The 17,986-nt window shown below is 44.4% G+C and overlaps 1 protein-coding gene across 1 annotated transcript in view; it reads left to right on the top strand.

The window, feature by feature from the left end:
• Positions 1-17,986, top strand: part of meis2a (Meis homeobox 2a) — an 81,196-nt gene that overhangs the window by 3,176 nt on the left and 60,034 nt on the right. Inside the window, exons 4-5 of the mRNA XM_080042243.1 lie at positions 200-349; positions 9,296-9,410. Of these exons, the coding sequence (XP_079898369.1) occupies positions 200-349; positions 9,296-9,410 (265 nt within the window). The remainder of the gene's footprint in view (positions 1-199; positions 350-9,295; positions 9,411-17,986) is intronic.

Below are 17,986 nucleotides of genomic sequence, written 5' to 3'. Positions count from 1 at the left end.
GCTGTTTATTTTTTTGTCGGTCAACTTGTTGCTCCGGGTCTCAGGAGAATAATAAGCACTGCAACAATTTCACTATTGTTTCCTTGCCGCCGATAATGCCCCTTAATTGGGAGTTATTCTTGGACTGGCTGAAGCGTTTCCCCATCCTGAAAAAAAAGCTTTTTCTTTTCTTTTCTTTTTTGTCTTTCTCTCTATATAGGTGCACGAGCTCTGCGACAATTTTTGCCACCGGTACATCAGTTGTTTGAAAGGAAAAATGCCAATAGATCTAGTTATTGACGAACGGGATGGCAGCTCAAAATCAGATCACGAAGAACTCTCGGGATCGTCGACCAACCTCGCAGATCACGTAAGTAACTCGAGATTTTATTACATTTAAAATGCGTCTCTGTTGCTGCCGTGAGCATTTGCATGTGAATAATTGGCTGGTTTTTTAACGATCTGATTGGTTTGATGTGTCTCATAATGCCAACTTTTGGGCTACTTAGCCTCTGCTCAGTGTGTGACCCTGGTGCGCCGTCAGTAAACAGAGCATGCTCTGTTCTGCAAGGAGAATGTGCCGATCGATGTTTAAGGTCAAAAGCTAGATGTGATACAATAGACTGAGTTATTGTTTTAGTCTTTTGATTAGGGGCAGTCATGTGTGCATAATGCGTCCGTGCTTGCTTGCGTGTGCTAGAGGTTTGTGTGTGTGTGTGTGTGTGTGTGTGTGTGTGTGTGTGTGTGTGTGTGTGTGTGTGTGTGTGTGTGTGTGTGTGTGTGGTGTTTGTGTGTGCGGTTGTGTGTGCGTGTGTGTGTGTGTGTGTGTGTGTGTGTGTGTGTGTGTGTGTGTGTGTGTGTGTGTGTGTGTGTGTGTGTGTGTGTGTGTGCATTAGAGGGTGCATACGCGTGTGTAAATCGCAGCCGTGCATTATGGATAGTTGCACGCTGAATAAAAATGTGAGGCAATTATCTGTTACGCAGGTTTAACCTTAAAGCAGGGTATCAGCGCTAAGCTTTAGCTTTAGGCCAATATTTAAAAAGAAAAGGGCTTTATATTTGGGAGGCTACGAGAGCTGGGTATAGGCTATGGCCCGTGCGTAAATCTGTGGATTTTTTTAGTTGCTGCAGAGGTGGAGAAAGTGGTAGCCTATTGAAATAGATCTCCGAGCTAAAGGCTTACCATCAATGTCAAGTTCACAAGGCATATGATGGTTCGTCTGGAGGCCCTTCCATCGCCGTTGATGTTAATGTGTTTAATTGTTTTGTATTGATTGCCGTGTGGTTTGTGCTCTGCAGTGGCTCTCTCCGCTCTGCTCCCCATTTTATGGCTGGAGGCTCCATAATGCTGAATTCAATTATATGCACCTGAAGTACAGTAGCTTTAAATTTGAAGATCGATTTCCTGGTTTTAAATCGGTGCATTTTCGGTGTAATAAACACGTGCTCTTCCCGCAAATATGGATTGAGCTGACAGTGTATTATTGAGTTGATATCTGTGAATTATTGCGTCTTGGTGCTTGTGTTAAAGCTAATGTTTCGGTGTAAACAAAAGGAGAAAAAAAGAGGGGCTATTGCAACAAAGTGACTAGTTAATATCTGTGCAGCACAAGGCCAAGCCTATTAGAATTAAAGCAGGTTTAAGTGTTATGCAAAGTCACCGAGCTTACATCTGTTGGGTCTGGCTGCAGGCCTAATAGCGGTGGATTCCCTCTCTGAAAGCCCGTCGCGTTTACTGGGCCAAGCGGTGGAGCACAGGGTGAATTAAAACACAATTAGACCGGAGATGCCGACGTCGGTTTGAGAGAGACGGTCAAAAACGGCAATATTGTGGTCCTCAAACACAAGTGCAGAAATGAGGCATGCTGTTGTTTATATTGCAGAGATTAGATAAACTAGCCTGTTTAGTTTCATGGCAGATGGCTGATACTCAAGCCAATTTCCAATGGGTGCCTCCAGTGCTCAGACACTATGCTATGTCACCAGTCCACTTGTGAGGAAATATTTTGATAATTAGAAAATTAGATATGCCAATAAAGCAAATCAGGGGCAGCAATAAACAAGAAGGTTGCATGACAAGCCATTTATCCTGGAGTCATTTGGACTGACCACCTCATTAGGTATTTAAGTTTTGAGGGATTTATTTCCCTTTTGTTGCACCAATGAACTTTTTATTATAGCTAACTGCCTGGCTGTATTTGACAAAAGCAGAACAGAGGATTTATTTTCTTCTCCCTGTTTGCTTTTTAGAGCTCTGCCTGAGCTGAGGGCTGATTTTTAATAATGGATGTAGAGTGTAGTGCATGTGATGGAAATATACACACTCCAGTTTCCAATTTTTTTTTCAATAAGTAAAAAAAATACAATATTATTTTTGTACAGTGCGTGCATCTCTTTATGCTTCAGATAGTGATAATAGTTGCAGGAAAGGAAACTTGAGTTTCAAAGGTGTACAGTGCAGTCAAGATCTCAAAGTCTTGTAGCAAATAGTTAACTTCTTCAGCAGTCATTCCCATGTCTAATTGAAAGCAGTCCAGCTTTTCATGCCTCAAAAATGTGCTTTGAATAACGGGAACAATGCACAAAAATGCATTTTGCTGCAAACAAAACAAAACTGTGCCACTCGATTGAAAGCAATTTCTGTCCTGGTTGTTATGATTTATTTACTTTATTTATTCATTTGTGTTTGGCTGCATTTTTATTATTAATTTCTGTCCTCGCTTTCCCATTGAGGAAAGGAAGGCGGTTTGATAGTTAGATATGCTAATTTATTTAGTTAGAATCTCTCACGTCCATTTTTCTTTGCTTTGATATGCATTTTTAATATATAGCCCTGGGCTACATCTCATTTGGTGAAAGTTGGTTTTTCTGGAGATGATGAGGAGGCGGCCCATCGAGCTTGTTTTTATGTATGTGAGTGTGTACATACATATATATTTGTGTGTGTTTACTTCCTTTTCTAGCTCTTTCTGCGCCCCTCCTCTACCCTCTTCGTACCTGGCAGCGGGGCATAATAAGCGCAGTTTTATTTACACTTGGCTGCAGCATTGTCTTGGAGATGATTGGATTATGGTATAGTGAGAGTGGGGATGAGTCCTTTGCTGACACTGTTGATTTCCCTTCATTCGCTCGCGGTGACTATCTCTACCATGTAGCCCACCCAAGGCTTCCTAACTCATTGCCCCTCCTCACATCAACCCTGTCCCAATTAAAAGAAAGAAAAAAAAGATGTTGTATAACACGTGAAGGGTGATGGGGAGGAAGAAAAAAAAACACAATGCGGTGTAGATTTGTAAACGCTTGGTACAGTGTGTGTGCTTGTCAATGGTTTGCTCTCTTGTCTTTTAATTAATGAATACAATTTCTGTCTCCTCTGTGCTACATCCAATTAGGGAGGCAAATAGAATTAACAGTGTCTGAATATTATCTGTTCTAATGAATTAGCCTTTGTGTCTTCTCGTTCTATTGTGCCGCTTCCTCAGTCAAGCTTACATATTAGCAGAAGGCTTTTCATTTCCTCCACATACATATGCATAACGCTTTTTCAAACCTGGCTTTGAAGTTGTGGCATACTTTCACATTTGTTCTAGAAAGTCTGTAGGATTTGCCGGTTCTGACGCTTTGTTATAGTGAAGTGATGTGATAGCAGCTACTATAGAGGTTGTGGTGTAGCTTATCTAGACAATGGAAAGGGGAAAAGGGGGTAAAAAAAAGCTTTCTATGTTTACATTTGAGTCTGCAGTACAGGCCCTGAGCGCTGTAGACCATTGGTCAGGCACAGTGATGATGTCACTGGTTCAGTCAAGTAATGCAATAGTTCAAAATGGGCCCATGCAGTGATTTACTGTGTGTATCCGTAGGAGTTGGGTGCACGGCAATGTCCTGTTTTTGTATGTCACTGTGCGTGGTGCAGCGCATATACAGCAGCTCTCTCTGCCTGTGGACAGAGAGCCCTCGGGCCGAACCAAGCCTACTGAACCGTGGAATTTCTCAGTTTTGAAGGTGTTCTAATTCAACTAGCTTTGTTCTCCTGGGGGACCGACCGCTTTTGGATCCCCCCCTTCACCTTCCCCTTCCCCACATACCCCCACCCTTCTTCTCATGATAACAGTGCATCGTCCACTTGGACCGCTCTGTCTGTTCCGCACAATTGTTTTGTGATGGTGGGACGTCTGGCCTAACATTTCCTATTTGATTAGTGTTCAGAGGCAGGGCCCTGTTGGCAGGCATATCTAATCACTGCTACCGTGGCTGGAGAGAGGCGAGGCTCACTTGTTGCATCTCCCACTCTCGCCGTCCTTTAACTATATGCATGCTCCAAATGACTGCAGTGGGCGAAACACTGTTGCAGAGTAGTCATTTTAGGGGGATGCAAATGCAGTGTGTTGACTTGTATTGAAAACTGTTTTGATGAAACTGTCAGAAATACAATTAAATGTGTATTACTGCGGTCATAGTTAAAGGGAGTTCTGTACTGTACTACAGTGTTGTATGTTGAGAGGTTGTGTTTCTATTTTTTTTGTCTTTATTACAAATTCTCATCATGGTGCAGCATCACCTTTAACTGTGACTGCAATGCTAAAACATGTAACTTAATTAACACTAATATGATAGTGTCAACAAAATAGACCCAATGGCAGAACAGTTGTATTGTTATGCAAAATCTATATGAGTAAAATGGCCAATGAATGTATGTTTATATAGTCATTCGAAAAGCCTGTATTATAGGGTCACACACTCAATGTAAGATGATCTATGATTAGTTGTGAGTTCTATATTTATGCCATAGTTTGGTGTGTGCCAAACTCATGAATCAAAACAGCAATGACATTTGCTGTTTTAATCTGATCTCTTCTTTCTGAAGACATATTTGTACATGTTGTCTGCCGTTTACTGCAGTGAAAAAGCTTGTTTTTTTGCCTCGGAGAAAGTTTGGAAGTATTTATACATTCTGTCAAATCCCCTGTGTCTGTTAGAGCGCATTATAAACTTTATTAGCTGCTAAATTAAGGACTCGTTATTTTCCGGATAATTGAGGGTGTTGTAAGTGCTCAGTTGTTCAACAGAGGTGCACCTACACTTTTCTAAAGTGGCTGTGTATAATAATTACGCACGCTCAACCCAACAAGAATGTGCGAGGAGTTTTTCCTCCACACCATGTGGCAAGATGTGTCTTGAAATGTCAGCTCGCTTTTTGATTTACGACCCTGTATGTTTCTGGTGTGTCAGCAATTCTGTACATGTTCAGCACAGGATCCCTGAAGCTGCTCTACACACACACACACACACACACACACACACACACACACACACACACACACACACACACACACACACACACACACACACACACACACACACACACACACACACACACACACACACACACACACGGCTAGTTGTTCTCAACCTACCTCACGCTGCTACTCCACCACACAGATTTCTTCCCCATTTTCCTCTGGGTTCCAGGGGAATTTGAGAGAAATTCAATGATGCCGCTAAATCAATTTTATTTGAAATTCCTAGGGATGTAGGCAGAGTGCAGGGGAGGGGAAGTGAGATTGTGCCAGGCAGGTGTTTGTAAATGAGAAACAAGGGACAGGAGCAGAGGAGACGTCGGCAGCATTCTCCTGCTCTCCTGTGGCCCGGGCCCATTCCAAGCCTCTCTTTTCCCATATTGTCTCCTGCTTTTATATTAATTACAACTTGTATTATCAGCTGCCAGTTGCTAACCCCAGCAAATAGAAAAAGGCTGCCCCTAGAGACCACGCTTCTTTTGTATCTTTATTCTCCATCTAGTCCTATTGTGTTTGTGTGTTCCAGCCTGCACATGTATGTGTGTGTGTTTGCTTGCTGGCGTTCTCCTCCTCCTCCTCCTGGTAACACTGCTCTTTAACACAATTAGTGAAGAGCATGGAGTGAACCATGTTTGACTCCTAATTATGCCCAGCTTTAGGGAATAGTCACATGGGCGGGGGGGGGGGGGGACTTTTTTTCCTCTATTGCTTCTTCCTCTCTTTTTTTTTCGAGGACTTCTTGTGTAGTTTGAAGAAGAGACTGTTTGGGTGACACAATCCCTTTTTTTTCAACTTGTTTGAACTCTATCAGACCCACGAGGGTTGCTACAAAATGGTTGTGTGTGTTTGTGTTGCGCGGTGCGGTGTCTGTTGATGCACCCTCCATTGCTCAGAGAGGCACACACTAAATTATTCATGGGGAGGAAAGGCTGTTGCTTTTGTCGCCTTGTTGAGCGTGGAAAGTTAACGCTTTTGTTGTGGTGTTTGTTGTCTTGTTTTGCAAGACAGGGTTATGAATGAGAGGTGACTTACAGTTATTAAAAAGAGGAGTGTGTGCTGCTTCAAACGTACTGTATCTACTGCATATTCACTGGGCCTAGTAGTATTCTTATGACTAGGTCATATTAAAGTGCTTAGGACGTCTTTTTTGCCCTGTATGAAACAAACTAACAAAGCTATATCCTTGCATATAGGCCCATTTAATCCACAGGGTAGCAAATCACAGAGAAATATCTTTCCCTTTAACACCATTAGCTGAAGTGTCTTTGAATTTAATTTAGTGCCAGCACCATTAAAAATGACACATTACTCTGCAATGATAGCTAAATTAAGTCCTATCGATTCAGCTGTTGCATTAAAACCATGCTGTGGCCATTGCTGGCAAGTGTTGTAGAGAGAGAGGGGGGGAGAAAGCGAGAGAGAGAACACGAGAGCGAGAGAGAGTGTCTAAGAGCAGAGAGCATAGTTTTTCAGGTCCGCCTCGCATCTCTCTGGCAGTGGGTGTCTTGTTGTGAGGAAGTAGAACCCAGTAATTTTCTCTCTCTTGGAGCAACAACAACAGCCCGCTCAGAAAGCAAAGGGCCCAGCTCTGCCTAAATACATTATGCACACTGGGAGTTTGCGACTTTTGCCTCTCTTTCTCCCTTCCCTTCCCTTGTGCCATATTACAGAGACATGATTCGACTGTTTTCAGAGTGTTGATGAGCTTCTCCCACATTACTCATTTTACCCAGCGTACACTGTTTAGAATAATAGAACAATTACTACAACAACAGAGCTTGTTCCCATGCGGTCTGCCATGTGTTGATCAGTGGCCCCAAAAAAGAAAACACACTTTTACCTCCGCTAAAACATCGGGAGGGCTAAAACCCAATGCATGCACGCACGCAAGGGGCTATTGTTCCCCTGCTGTCTTCTTTACCCCTCTTTTGCTGCGTTATTCTCCGAGCTCTTTATCTGATTGCCATCCGGTGAACAGCTGACGCCTGAGAGGGGCCTTGAGTGCAGCAGCGGAGGGTCTGAAGGGCCTTGTGTGTGTGTGTGTGTTTCTGTCTGCTGTTTTCGGCTCCGAGCTGTTTGAGAAAACAGGGCGTCCTTCCCCAAAAAACTTAGCAGATAAAAGGGCTTCGCTGGCAGGCATAGCAGCAGCAGAACAAGCAGCAGCAGCACACGAAGGACTACAGTACCCAGGGGAGCTCGGCAGCCCCACTTGTCTTATAGCCTCAGTTTCCTTGCAAACCTCAAACTACAAGTCTCCAGGCTCTATCCTGTCTGTCCTACAACCAGTACAGCTCACTCCGACTGGGGCACTATTAGAGCAGGCAAGGCAAGGCTACAGGCCAGGCTCCTTTCTGGGCGGGAACTGAGGGAACAGAAGTTCATCAGACAGGAACTATTACTGAAGTTAGACAAAAATGGTAAAAACGTTCTCTTTCGTTTTGGAATATTCTATGCCCTGTGCCTTTCCCCTCTGCGTTGACATGCATGTATATGTGTTTATGTGTGTTTGAGGCAGGGGAGGAAAAAACCATAGTGGGGAATGGAGAAGTGGGTTGAGGTTTGTGGGAAGCCTTGGTGCAGACCTGTGTTTGTTTGGCTTGGGCTCTGCTCAGGGGGGCTGCTGCTTCTCCCCGTTGCGTCTCTCTCCTCTTACGTTGGCCAACATTTTGTCATGGTGACGTGCTCAGGTGACAGGTTAAAGACTAGGTAGAGTTTTGAGAGCAACGACGCTGTATCAACTCTGTGCGAGAGACTGTTTGTATGTTTTTTTTTTCCTCTTTTTTCTTTCTTTCTATGGAGCCTGTGGGTTTCACAAGTGTAGTAAATGACGTGACCGGTCTGTCCCTCTATTGCCTGAATGGCAGAGGAAATTCCACCTCTAGCCTGCCTTCATGTGGCACTGATAAAGCCTTTCCGGTACAGTAGAAAATTCCCTGTTTCCCTGTGTGCACCGACAGGGCAGTGGGATTGACCAGGAAAGAGAGGAGGACAAGGAGGGAAATTTAGCTAAAGAGTGACTGAGGGAAGGAAAAAAAATGACGCCTTAAAAAGCTTTGCATTTGTTTTTGGGCATTTCTTTGAAGTAAGCCGGCAGACACTTCTTCTTTTTTTCCCCCGCATGTGTTTGTATATAAAAAAGTAAGCGTGTGTGTGTGTGTGTGTGTGTGTGTGTGTGTGTGTGTGTGTGTGTGTGTGTGTGTGTGTGTGTGTGTGTGTGTGTGCATGTGTGTTTACACATCTTGCTCTATTATGTCATTAGCATGTGTGTGTGTAAATGTATTTCTGTGAGCCTCTGTGGGCGTGTGTGTGTGTGTGTGTGTGTGTGTGTGTGTGTCAGTGTGGGCGTGTGCACATTTTTGGCAGATTAGCTGAAGAATCACTGTCATATCTTATTTTCATTTCTGACAGTGGTAATGATTAATGGCGGCTGTGGTGTGTTTGGACTTTTTACCTCTATATTTCTCACTTGACACGGAAGTCTCAATTGGTTATGGTATAAACGAACTCCACTGGGCTCTGCCATGTGTGTTTAGACAATTACTCACAAGTGCTCCACTTGCGAGCGTTCAAAATCAAACGCCACATTAACAGCGCTGCGTTTTTTTTGCTCTCATGCATTAATGAAACACTTTGATTACCAGTGTTTTGACTTATTGCCAGCTGCTTTAGTGCATTCGTCTCGTTCTATTCGTCTGTGATTTTAGTGGCATCATTGATTGCCCTGCTTGCTTGCTTGTGGGAATAGGCAGTGGAGCTCTTCGCCTTGCCAGGAGAATGTAAGCAGCAGGCCAAGGACCCTCACAGTGCCTGTAGACTCTTACAGATGTCACTCTTACTTTTCCAGCATACTCATATGGTCTCTCTCTCTCTCTCTCTTTCTTTCTGTGTCTCTCCCTCTCTCTCCCCCACTTCCCTGCTCTCTCTGCTCCGGGTTTGCGGTTTGGATGGGGAATGTGGATGGATGCATGGATGGATGGATGGATCCCACGGCCGCTTTCTCTCTTTTCAAAAAACCTCAGAACCCAGCTTCCTGGAGAGACCACGATGACGCCGTATCCACACACTCGGCCGGCACACCGGGGCCCTCCAGCGGGGGACACGCTTCACAGAGCGGTGACAACAGCAGCGAACAAGGTGAGCCAGCCACCAAAATGTCCATACAGTATATGAACATGCACGTACGCACACACATTGTAAATGCACTTGTGCACTCAAGCACCAACACGTATAAAACATACATAAGATACAGGCACCGATCCATGCGCGACGTATTAATCATGAGGTTGAGTTGCCAACACTTCACTTTAACCCTGTCTAATGTGACTAGATGCCACACATCTCTCCAAACACATACGACCCCAGTCCTTCCTTTTGGCACACTGGATTAGCCCACTTCTTGACTGGCGTCCATGTAAACATGTAGTCACACCTAAAAATTAACACGCTTTATCCACTTGTGCAAATACAAGCAACCACCCGAGTAAGTAACACACCAACGTAGTAAAGAGCTTTCCAAAAATGTTACTATTTAGAGAACTGAACAAAAGCGGGTGATTAATTGTATATTTCTGACAGTTTCTTGTTTGCATTTAAACCAAATTAACTTTGCCTGCACAACAGCCCCTAATTATGTCTCTAGTGAGCCTTGTGTTATCTAGTACGCAACCTGCCAAATGATAATAATGCATTTCAAAACAAATGTATTTGAATTTGTTACAAACAGCGTGTGGAAGTCACAGCTATCTGCCTTGTCCTTTGGTCACGGCCCTTCTCAATTTTGACATGTCAGTTATCAAAAGCATATGCTATTAGTTGACTATAGAGGTGAGGCCAAGCATCAATACATTGTGATGTTAATATTGTTTATTTGAATACATTTCTATCTGTACTTAGAGAACAGATGATGAGTTATTTGCCTTTTACTTCCTTGTCTCACCCTTGTTATGAATCTACCTAGATCTCTTTTTACTGGCAGTGGATTTTGTGTGTGTGTGTGTGTGTGTGTGTGTGTGTGTGTGTGTGTGTGTGTGTCTGTGTGTTACTCCATCATCTGTATCCATGTGTGCCCTCTGGCACTGTCAATGGTTTTGCATGAAATTTCATCACACCATGCTGCATGCACCACAAACACTTTCAGAACACTCGGATACACACTCCCAACCAGCTTGCTCACAGAGTAGCTGCCGCCTGTTGTGTCCGTTCAAGGCTATCGTTTTGCCAATAAGCGATCAAATGTATCGATGGGATGTGTGTGTCTGTGGTAGGCCTGTTTTGAATCCTCTTCTCCTCTTCAGACAATAGCAGCAGTTTCAGCCTCTGAACCATTACTGACCACAGACTGAGGGCCGCAGCAGACCTCTGCGGTTGGCTATGTCAGAACTAGTTGGATCACAGGCTGTTTTGAGGCTAGTTGATGACAGCTAGGCCTTGGCTAAGCAACACAATGTGTCTTGCTTGTTTGTTTGACAGTATACAGATAACGAATGAATGGGGTACGATAATATAAGACTTAATGGAACCTATTAGGGATAATTCTAAATGTTCTTTTCCCCATCTAATGGTGAGCAGAGTAAAAGAACAGGGCAGGGCAAATCCTCACTGACACAGGTCTTACTTTCATAGACATAATATACACGAGAGCATTCTTATTAAAGAAAGAGCTTTTAGATTGAACAAGCGTCTCATTTTTACCACACAAAAAAGAGAGGGAGAAATTGCAGTTCATTGTAGGGTATGCCAGTCATATTATTTGACACTTCTAAAGGCATTTTAGAGTGTTTTCGAACTCATCTTTGCAATTGCAAGTAGCATTGGAGATGAAGACTGCAGGAACAAAAGAGGGAGGGGGTTGGAGAGGGGAGGGGGGGAGTGAGTGAAAGAAATGCACTGCCTATTGATTATCTTACACACATAAGTACAAGTGACCTGTAATCCACAGAGCACTTATCGACTCCCCTCCCCACCGTATCCAGTAACAGCCGATCAATACGGGCCAGAGACAGTTACGGTACAGCACCGTGCTCTGGGCCAAGACAGACCCGCACGAGATCAAGGCCAAAGCCCTGACCTGCAACTGAAGAGTGCTAAATGCTAAATCCACTAGCTCAGATGCCCCTTTCATGCTAAAAAACAAAACAAGAAAAAAAAAGAAAGTAGGCAGCAGTGAATATGCAGTTTGTATATATTTAAAAGGGTGAAAGAGTAAAGAAGGTGAAAAAGTAGCGTCGAGAGAAAAAGGAAAAAAGCGAGAGAGAGAGAGAGAGAGAGTGGGCAGCTGATTTAATGGTCTAATGAGGCCGTCCTCCAGCCAGTTGTTTTGTGTGAGGCATGCTCTGACCTTTCGCTCCGCTCGGGAGCCCCGCCGCCTCATTTTTCACATTCTTGCAATTACGTTAACGCTTGAAGCACTCGCTGACTCCCGACTCTGGCCCTTTCCTATTCTGACAGAGCCCTCTCCTCCCCAACCTCTCCACCTTCTCCCCAACCTCTCCTCCACTCCACTCCACGCCAGCCATGAACTCGCCTCCTATCTCAATACATTTCCACATAAAATCTGTAGTCCACACTCTGGTAGTCCACGGAGAGAAAATGTGAAATGTGTGCTTCACTTCAGTAATGGGGTCTTTAACAGCTTGGCCCCTGTTAAAAGGGGTGACGATGTGGATCAGTTGAAGAAGACAGAATAGAGTGGGAGAGAGAGAGAGAGAGAGAGAGAGGGGGGAGAGAGAGAGTGCGTGAGAACCAGCAGGACTGCTTTTAGGTTTTGAGCTGCCAAGAAAAACATCAACTTTCTTACGCAATTTTCCATCCTGAAAAGGTGTGTTGTGTGTGTGTGTGCCTGTGACTTGAAAAACACTTACCTTTAAAAAAATTGATTTAGAAGCATCCCTGCATTATATATGTGACTCCACTCCATTTCTCCTAGAAAATGACCAATATTTTCTTACAGTGACCCAACTGTTTTGAAGGGTAAAAAGTTTGTCTTTGGCTGACTTACAGCGGATTGAAGTAAAGTTAAACTCACTGTGAGAATTCACTTCCTCAATCTCCAGCTTGTATCACTGCATTGCTCTGAGCCTCTGCCAAAAAAACAATTCATTGCCCCTCTCTTGTGGAATAATTTACTGTTTAGAAGTAAACCAAGGTGGAGCACGATCATAGCTAGCAGTTAAAATGTAATGCTAAGGTCCAGTTAAGGTTAGGACTCATATGAAAATGGGTTCAGTACCATACTGAGATCTGCAACCTCTCCCCACCCCCTGTTCTTAACAGACTTTTTTTGTACTTTTTCTCAGAATTTCCCCTCCAAAAAAAAAGAAAATATGAATGATCACCCTCAGGGCAAATTCTGCACTCTCACTTACTGACTCTTAGAGAGTGACTCCCTATGTTCCGACTAGACAAACACATCTGAGCGGTTAACGGGAGATGGTTCAGGAGAGTAACACACAATAACTTCATTGGCTCTGCTTGCACCATCATTTTGATTAACAGTCCTTTGGATCCCCTCCAAGCTTATCTAGGAACATCAGAGACATCAGTTGCAGGGAGTTAAACGTGATGAATGTGCCTGCCTTAAGATAGCATTCATTTCCATGCCGATGTCCGTAATACTGTATGTTAAACACCTAAGATGTCATGGAGCAGCATAATGAAATACTACAAACACTGTAGGGTCAAAATGCACTCAGTCATGAACAGTACATCCACAACACTGATTCAGCACGGTAGGTAACATTCTACCCCTCTTGCATACAGCAAGAGGGGTAGAATGTTGTGTGTGTGTGTGTGTGTGTGTGTGTGTGTGTGTGCCTCAGCTCCAGTCCACACTTGTAATTATTAGCTATGCATGAAGACCAAATCCAAGTTGACATCTTGAGTGGTGAGCAAAGGGCCTTTCTGTACAATTCCCCCATTCTACGCTAGATGGAAAAGGCTCAACAGAGGAGACTGAGAGGAGAAAGCATTTTGTACATTTTCTCAGCAATTGAACAATCCCCACGCTCTGTGGATAGACAGACTCCCCAGAGAGATCGGGAGAGGCAGAGATGGAGAGGAGGGGAGGAAGAGAGGGAGAGCTTGAGTGTTCGGCTCCAAGGGAGCATGCTGCTCTTGATGGTATTGTGGTACATTTGTGTGTGTGTATGCGTTAGGAGTGTGGTGAGCTCCCCTGGCCCTGACACTCAGCAAGGTCTTTGTGGTTGAGCTCACTAGAGGGGGGTCATTTCTGGTGGGGACACCACTCCCGTCGCCTGCCCAGACAGTCCCAGCATGAAGAAGGCCTGTTGAATCTGGCATTTCCCGGACCTTTGGCTTTCCTTTTTCTGTAGCTAAACTTAGGGTTCAAGAAGGCCCACAAATGAGGGAGCACAGAGAAAGAAAATAATATGTTACCACAACAGAAATTACAGCAGAATCTGTGATAAACGCAAGATGGAAGCCTTGTTGCGTTTTAGTGGCCTATACCCCAGCTCTGGAGTGATCAGCGAGGTGTGTCCGTGTATATAAAATATACCGTGTGTGTGTGTGTGTGTGTGTGTGTGTGTGTGTGTGTGTGTGTCTGTTTTAGCTGGTTCCCTCTAAGTGCCTGTTAGAGTTTAATTTAGTGTAGTAATTAAAGCTGAACACTGGCCCATAAACAACAGATAAACAATAAAGCAGGCCCAAGCCCTGCTGTTTCATGGCCCTCACTCCCAGCTGTTGGAGCACTGATCATTTTTACACAGTGCCCCCACCTCACCACAACACAATGCTGAAGCAACAAGGGTGTGTATGCGTTGCAAATGTGCGCTTGGGTACATTTAAGTGTGTGATGGCAGAAGCTGAACAAAACAAAAAAAAAGGCCAAAGAAACATAAACACACAGGATATGTCCACTTCCCCTCTCGAAAAAGAAAACACAGAGAACCACAATGAATCAGAAAGTGTAAGAGGAGTAGTTTGCCGCGGTAGCCACTTAGGAAAAGCAGCTCAATTGCAACGGCTTAAACCAAGTGCAGCCATGTTGTCCATTCAACCTATAACCTGCCATACCTTTCCATATCAGAAGCAGAGGTGTTTGAAGTGAACTTGCACTCAAACAGCAAACAAGCTAAAGTGGCTATACGATGACAACAATGCTGCAGTGTTTCTCAACAGTGTCTACTGTGTGCAATTTTGACCTTGTCACTACATGTCAGCCCCATGTTAGTCAGGTGTCTGTTGTGGAAACAGTGCGAGTTTGTCTGTCCGGTGGTTTGTTGGGAAGGGGCAGGGCCATTGTTGAAAGCTGAGAGGAGTTTGCTGTTGGAGGGGGAGAAAACACGGTACGGAGGGGATACTTTCATGATCCCATTAGCATAAGAGAGAGGCTAAATTATTCATGTGGAGTGCTTAATCTATGGGGAAAAGTATAGTTAATGCACATAGTTTTAAAATGGATCTCTCTCTCTCCTACCTCTGCTCTAACACCAGATTCTTGCTGGATTCAGCATTTGCGGGCATTTACGGGAACGGCTGTCACTCTCCCTGCGCATACACACACACACACACACGCACGTGCGTAGACGTAATATGTGTGGGCATACGAGCACTCTTGCTTAAGCGCTCCTGCACTTCAAGCTGTTTTCAAGGGGCTCTGCTCTCAGGCTCATCCCCTCTCTCTCCCTCTCTCCATAAGTCCCTTTCTCATCCTCTCTCCCACTCTTTCCATTTATTCTTCCATCTCTCTCTCTCTCCACCTCCCTCCCTCCTTCCTCCCCCTCTTACTGTCTCCCTCACACTCCTCTCCTCACTCACCCCTCTCTCTCTCTCTCTGTCTCGCTCTCAGCACCGCAGACTACCTGGCCCTCGTCCAAAATGTGATTAAAGAGAATGATCAGCTCCCTCAGCTCCCTCTTTCCTTCCTCCCTTCCGCTCTCTCTCTTTCTCTCTCTTCCTTTCTTTATGTCTCTGGCTTTCTTCTGACCCTGTGTTACATTTTTAGAGTCTATAGATCATGAGAGAGAGAGAGAGAAAATAAAAACAATTGAAAACAGCGAAAGCAAAGGGAACTGTAAAAGGATGATGACCGGCGCCAGTATATTCAGCTGCACTTCCAGTAACACAGTCCCCTGTATAGCCCTTTAACATGTCCTTCCATCCACACACTGCAACTCAAGCTTTTTCCCGCTCTTCCTCTTATGGTCTCCCTGAGCTGTGGCTGAGGCCTGGTCCCTCTGGTCCATAATCATGAACAGGCCCCCGGCACGACCCGGCCCAGCACAGCCCGGGCCTGGCCTATAAGCTTGGACAGGGAACCGGGTCCTGCAACATAGCAGCAGGAAAGGCACATTAACTGGGTCAGCCTAATGTGCAAACTAATGTTTGGAGAACATAGGGAAAAAATTACCCAGATTATTCTGACAGCAGCTGAGGAGAATGTCGGTCTTGTTTTTTTTGCGCCATTAAGGCAATGCTTGGGGGAGATGTCGTTTTTTTCTTTCTTTCTTTTCTTTCTTCCTTTTCTTTTTTTGTATATCTGAGCTGTAGATGAAGACCAGCTTATTTTGCAGCACATTGAACAAAATATTTAAAAAAAAACAGCATAAAGGAAAAGGTGTTGTAGGGAAGTAATCATGATTGAAGTACACCAAAAGGAGTGGTGTGGCTTTATCTCTTTTTTTTGTTTACCCAAAGACTTGGGCAAGAAAAAACAAAGACAGAGTGCAGTGCTGTTGTATCAGTTCATTATACAGTGGGTTTACACACCCATGTTCCATTTGTGATTACTTCAGCGCATGGCTTGATGATGAGGAGTGCACAGGGGTCTGATGTAATATGGTTAAAAGGGATTTGAGCGTGTGCCCCACAGGGCATTTCCACGTCCATTAATGCTGCCGACGCTGTTATTTTCACAAGGATGACAGTGCTTTGGTTCTTTAAAGGGGGAATGTTTTCCCAGGAAATTTTCTGTCTTGTTTCAGCAGAATAGCCAGAAGGGGGTCAGCCAAGAAGTCACCCTTAAGAGGTGATAATCCAATTGCTCTAGTCCTCACCAGATTTGTTTTCCCCTTGTCTGGCTGTGTGTTTGTGTGTATGTGTGAGTGTTTGTTTTTTTGTGTGTGTGAGAGTGTGTGTGTGTGTGTGTGTAAGTGTGTGTTTTTGTGTTTATTTGTGTGTGTTTACAGGGCGTCTAAGCATGCGTGTGTGAATGTGATAGACGTAAAATGGGAGGGATGAGGCAGCAGCAATGTGCCACCGGTTTCTTCTTGTGTCCAAACCCCGGGCCCCGTTCTAGTTCAGAGTAGAGGTTACGGAGGCCAAGTCTGTCAAAGGCACACCTGCGGGGAAACTCAAAAAAAAAATCCCGACTGCCAGCTTACACAGGCCCCGTTTTAGGTGTGCTTATTTGGAATTTAACCCTGACTTCAAATGTCCTTTCCCTCTCTCCTCCTTTGTGTTTGACCAATGGTCCTTGTGCTCTTTTACTTTCTCTCCATTCTTCTGCTCCCTTGGCTCTTTAATCTCTTCCACCTCCCCCACCCTCCCAGTTCTCCTCCCCCTAATATCCGAACCCCACATCACAAGGAAAGGTCCCTCCCAAAAGACGCAAAGGAAAGCGCTTGAGTATAGGGTGGCTTAGCAAGTCCAGCTATAGCGTGTTCACTTGCTGTGTGGTTTTTCTCCCATGTAAACTGAGGGTTTAGTACACACTGAAGCATATTTGGGATCGAGGCAAGCATGCTATACCCTACAGGTAGTGCTTAAACCGTGCTGCCACCGTCCAAGAGAGTGGGAGGATGATAAAGGAACTGTGTTACAATCTGAGTTTCTTATATGCTCTCTCGCTGCCGATTTTCACGCGCACATCTTTCACATTTATGCAAAGCTTTTTTTGCAAGGCATTATGCAAGATAAGCTCATTTTCTAGTCTGATTCCCCACTCCAGTACATGCTTTAATGGCTCTTAAAGCCAAGGGCTGCTTTTTTTAGGCATAATAGCGGTCCCGCGGTTTTTCTCAGTTTTCCACCGTAGCCAGAGTGCTTTTTCCACACCTGATCACTTTTGTTCCCCCATTTTATGGCTATTGGGGAGCAGGCGGAGGTGAGCGATTTGACAGTACTTAGTGCCACAAGCCCTAATGTTTATTGGAAGCAAGCGTCTAATAATTTTTTGATTACCCCAGAGGAGGTATTAGCCCATGTTAGTCAGCAAGGATAATTTCTTATTTACATGCCCCAAGCAGTGCACACTCTGAAGAAAACACTGGGGCTAAATGCGCAACAAAACGAATCAAACATGCCAAACGAAAGGCTCCATCCTGGCTGGCTGCAGGGCTGAAGCTGAGAAAACCTTCATTATGCGTTTACCATAATTCATTTAGTGGGTTATCAATTTGCAGAATACAGAGGGAATGTTTGGAGGGGGAAGTGAGAGAGCACCATATCAAACGAAAGGGAAGAGAAAAAGCAACAAGGGGGAAAGCGAGATGAAAAGGAGTAAGATATTCAGGGATAGATCAGTGCCTAGGATTTTTCAAATGTTGTTCCAATTACACACTTTCCCATGTTCTGGAGGCAGAAACTTGCATGTTAAATGCTGCAATCTTTTCTCTTCTTACCCAGTGTCACGCTCCGCCCCCTAGAAAATGCAGAAGCTGATTTCCCTTTAATGAAAGCCATTTGGCCCAGGAATTCTACATGATTTTCGTTCGAGATGGAAGCTACACGGAGATGTTCTAGTTCAAATA

Source organism: Ammodytes marinus (assembly GCF_949987685.1).
Source record: "Ammodytes marinus genome assembly, chromosome: 15".
Taxonomy (NCBI): Eukaryota; Metazoa; Chordata; class Actinopteri; order Uranoscopiformes; family Ammodytidae; genus Ammodytes; species Ammodytes marinus.
The sequence above is the reverse complement of the archived record's forward strand: the minus strand, read 5'-3'. Positions and strand labels throughout refer to the sequence as shown.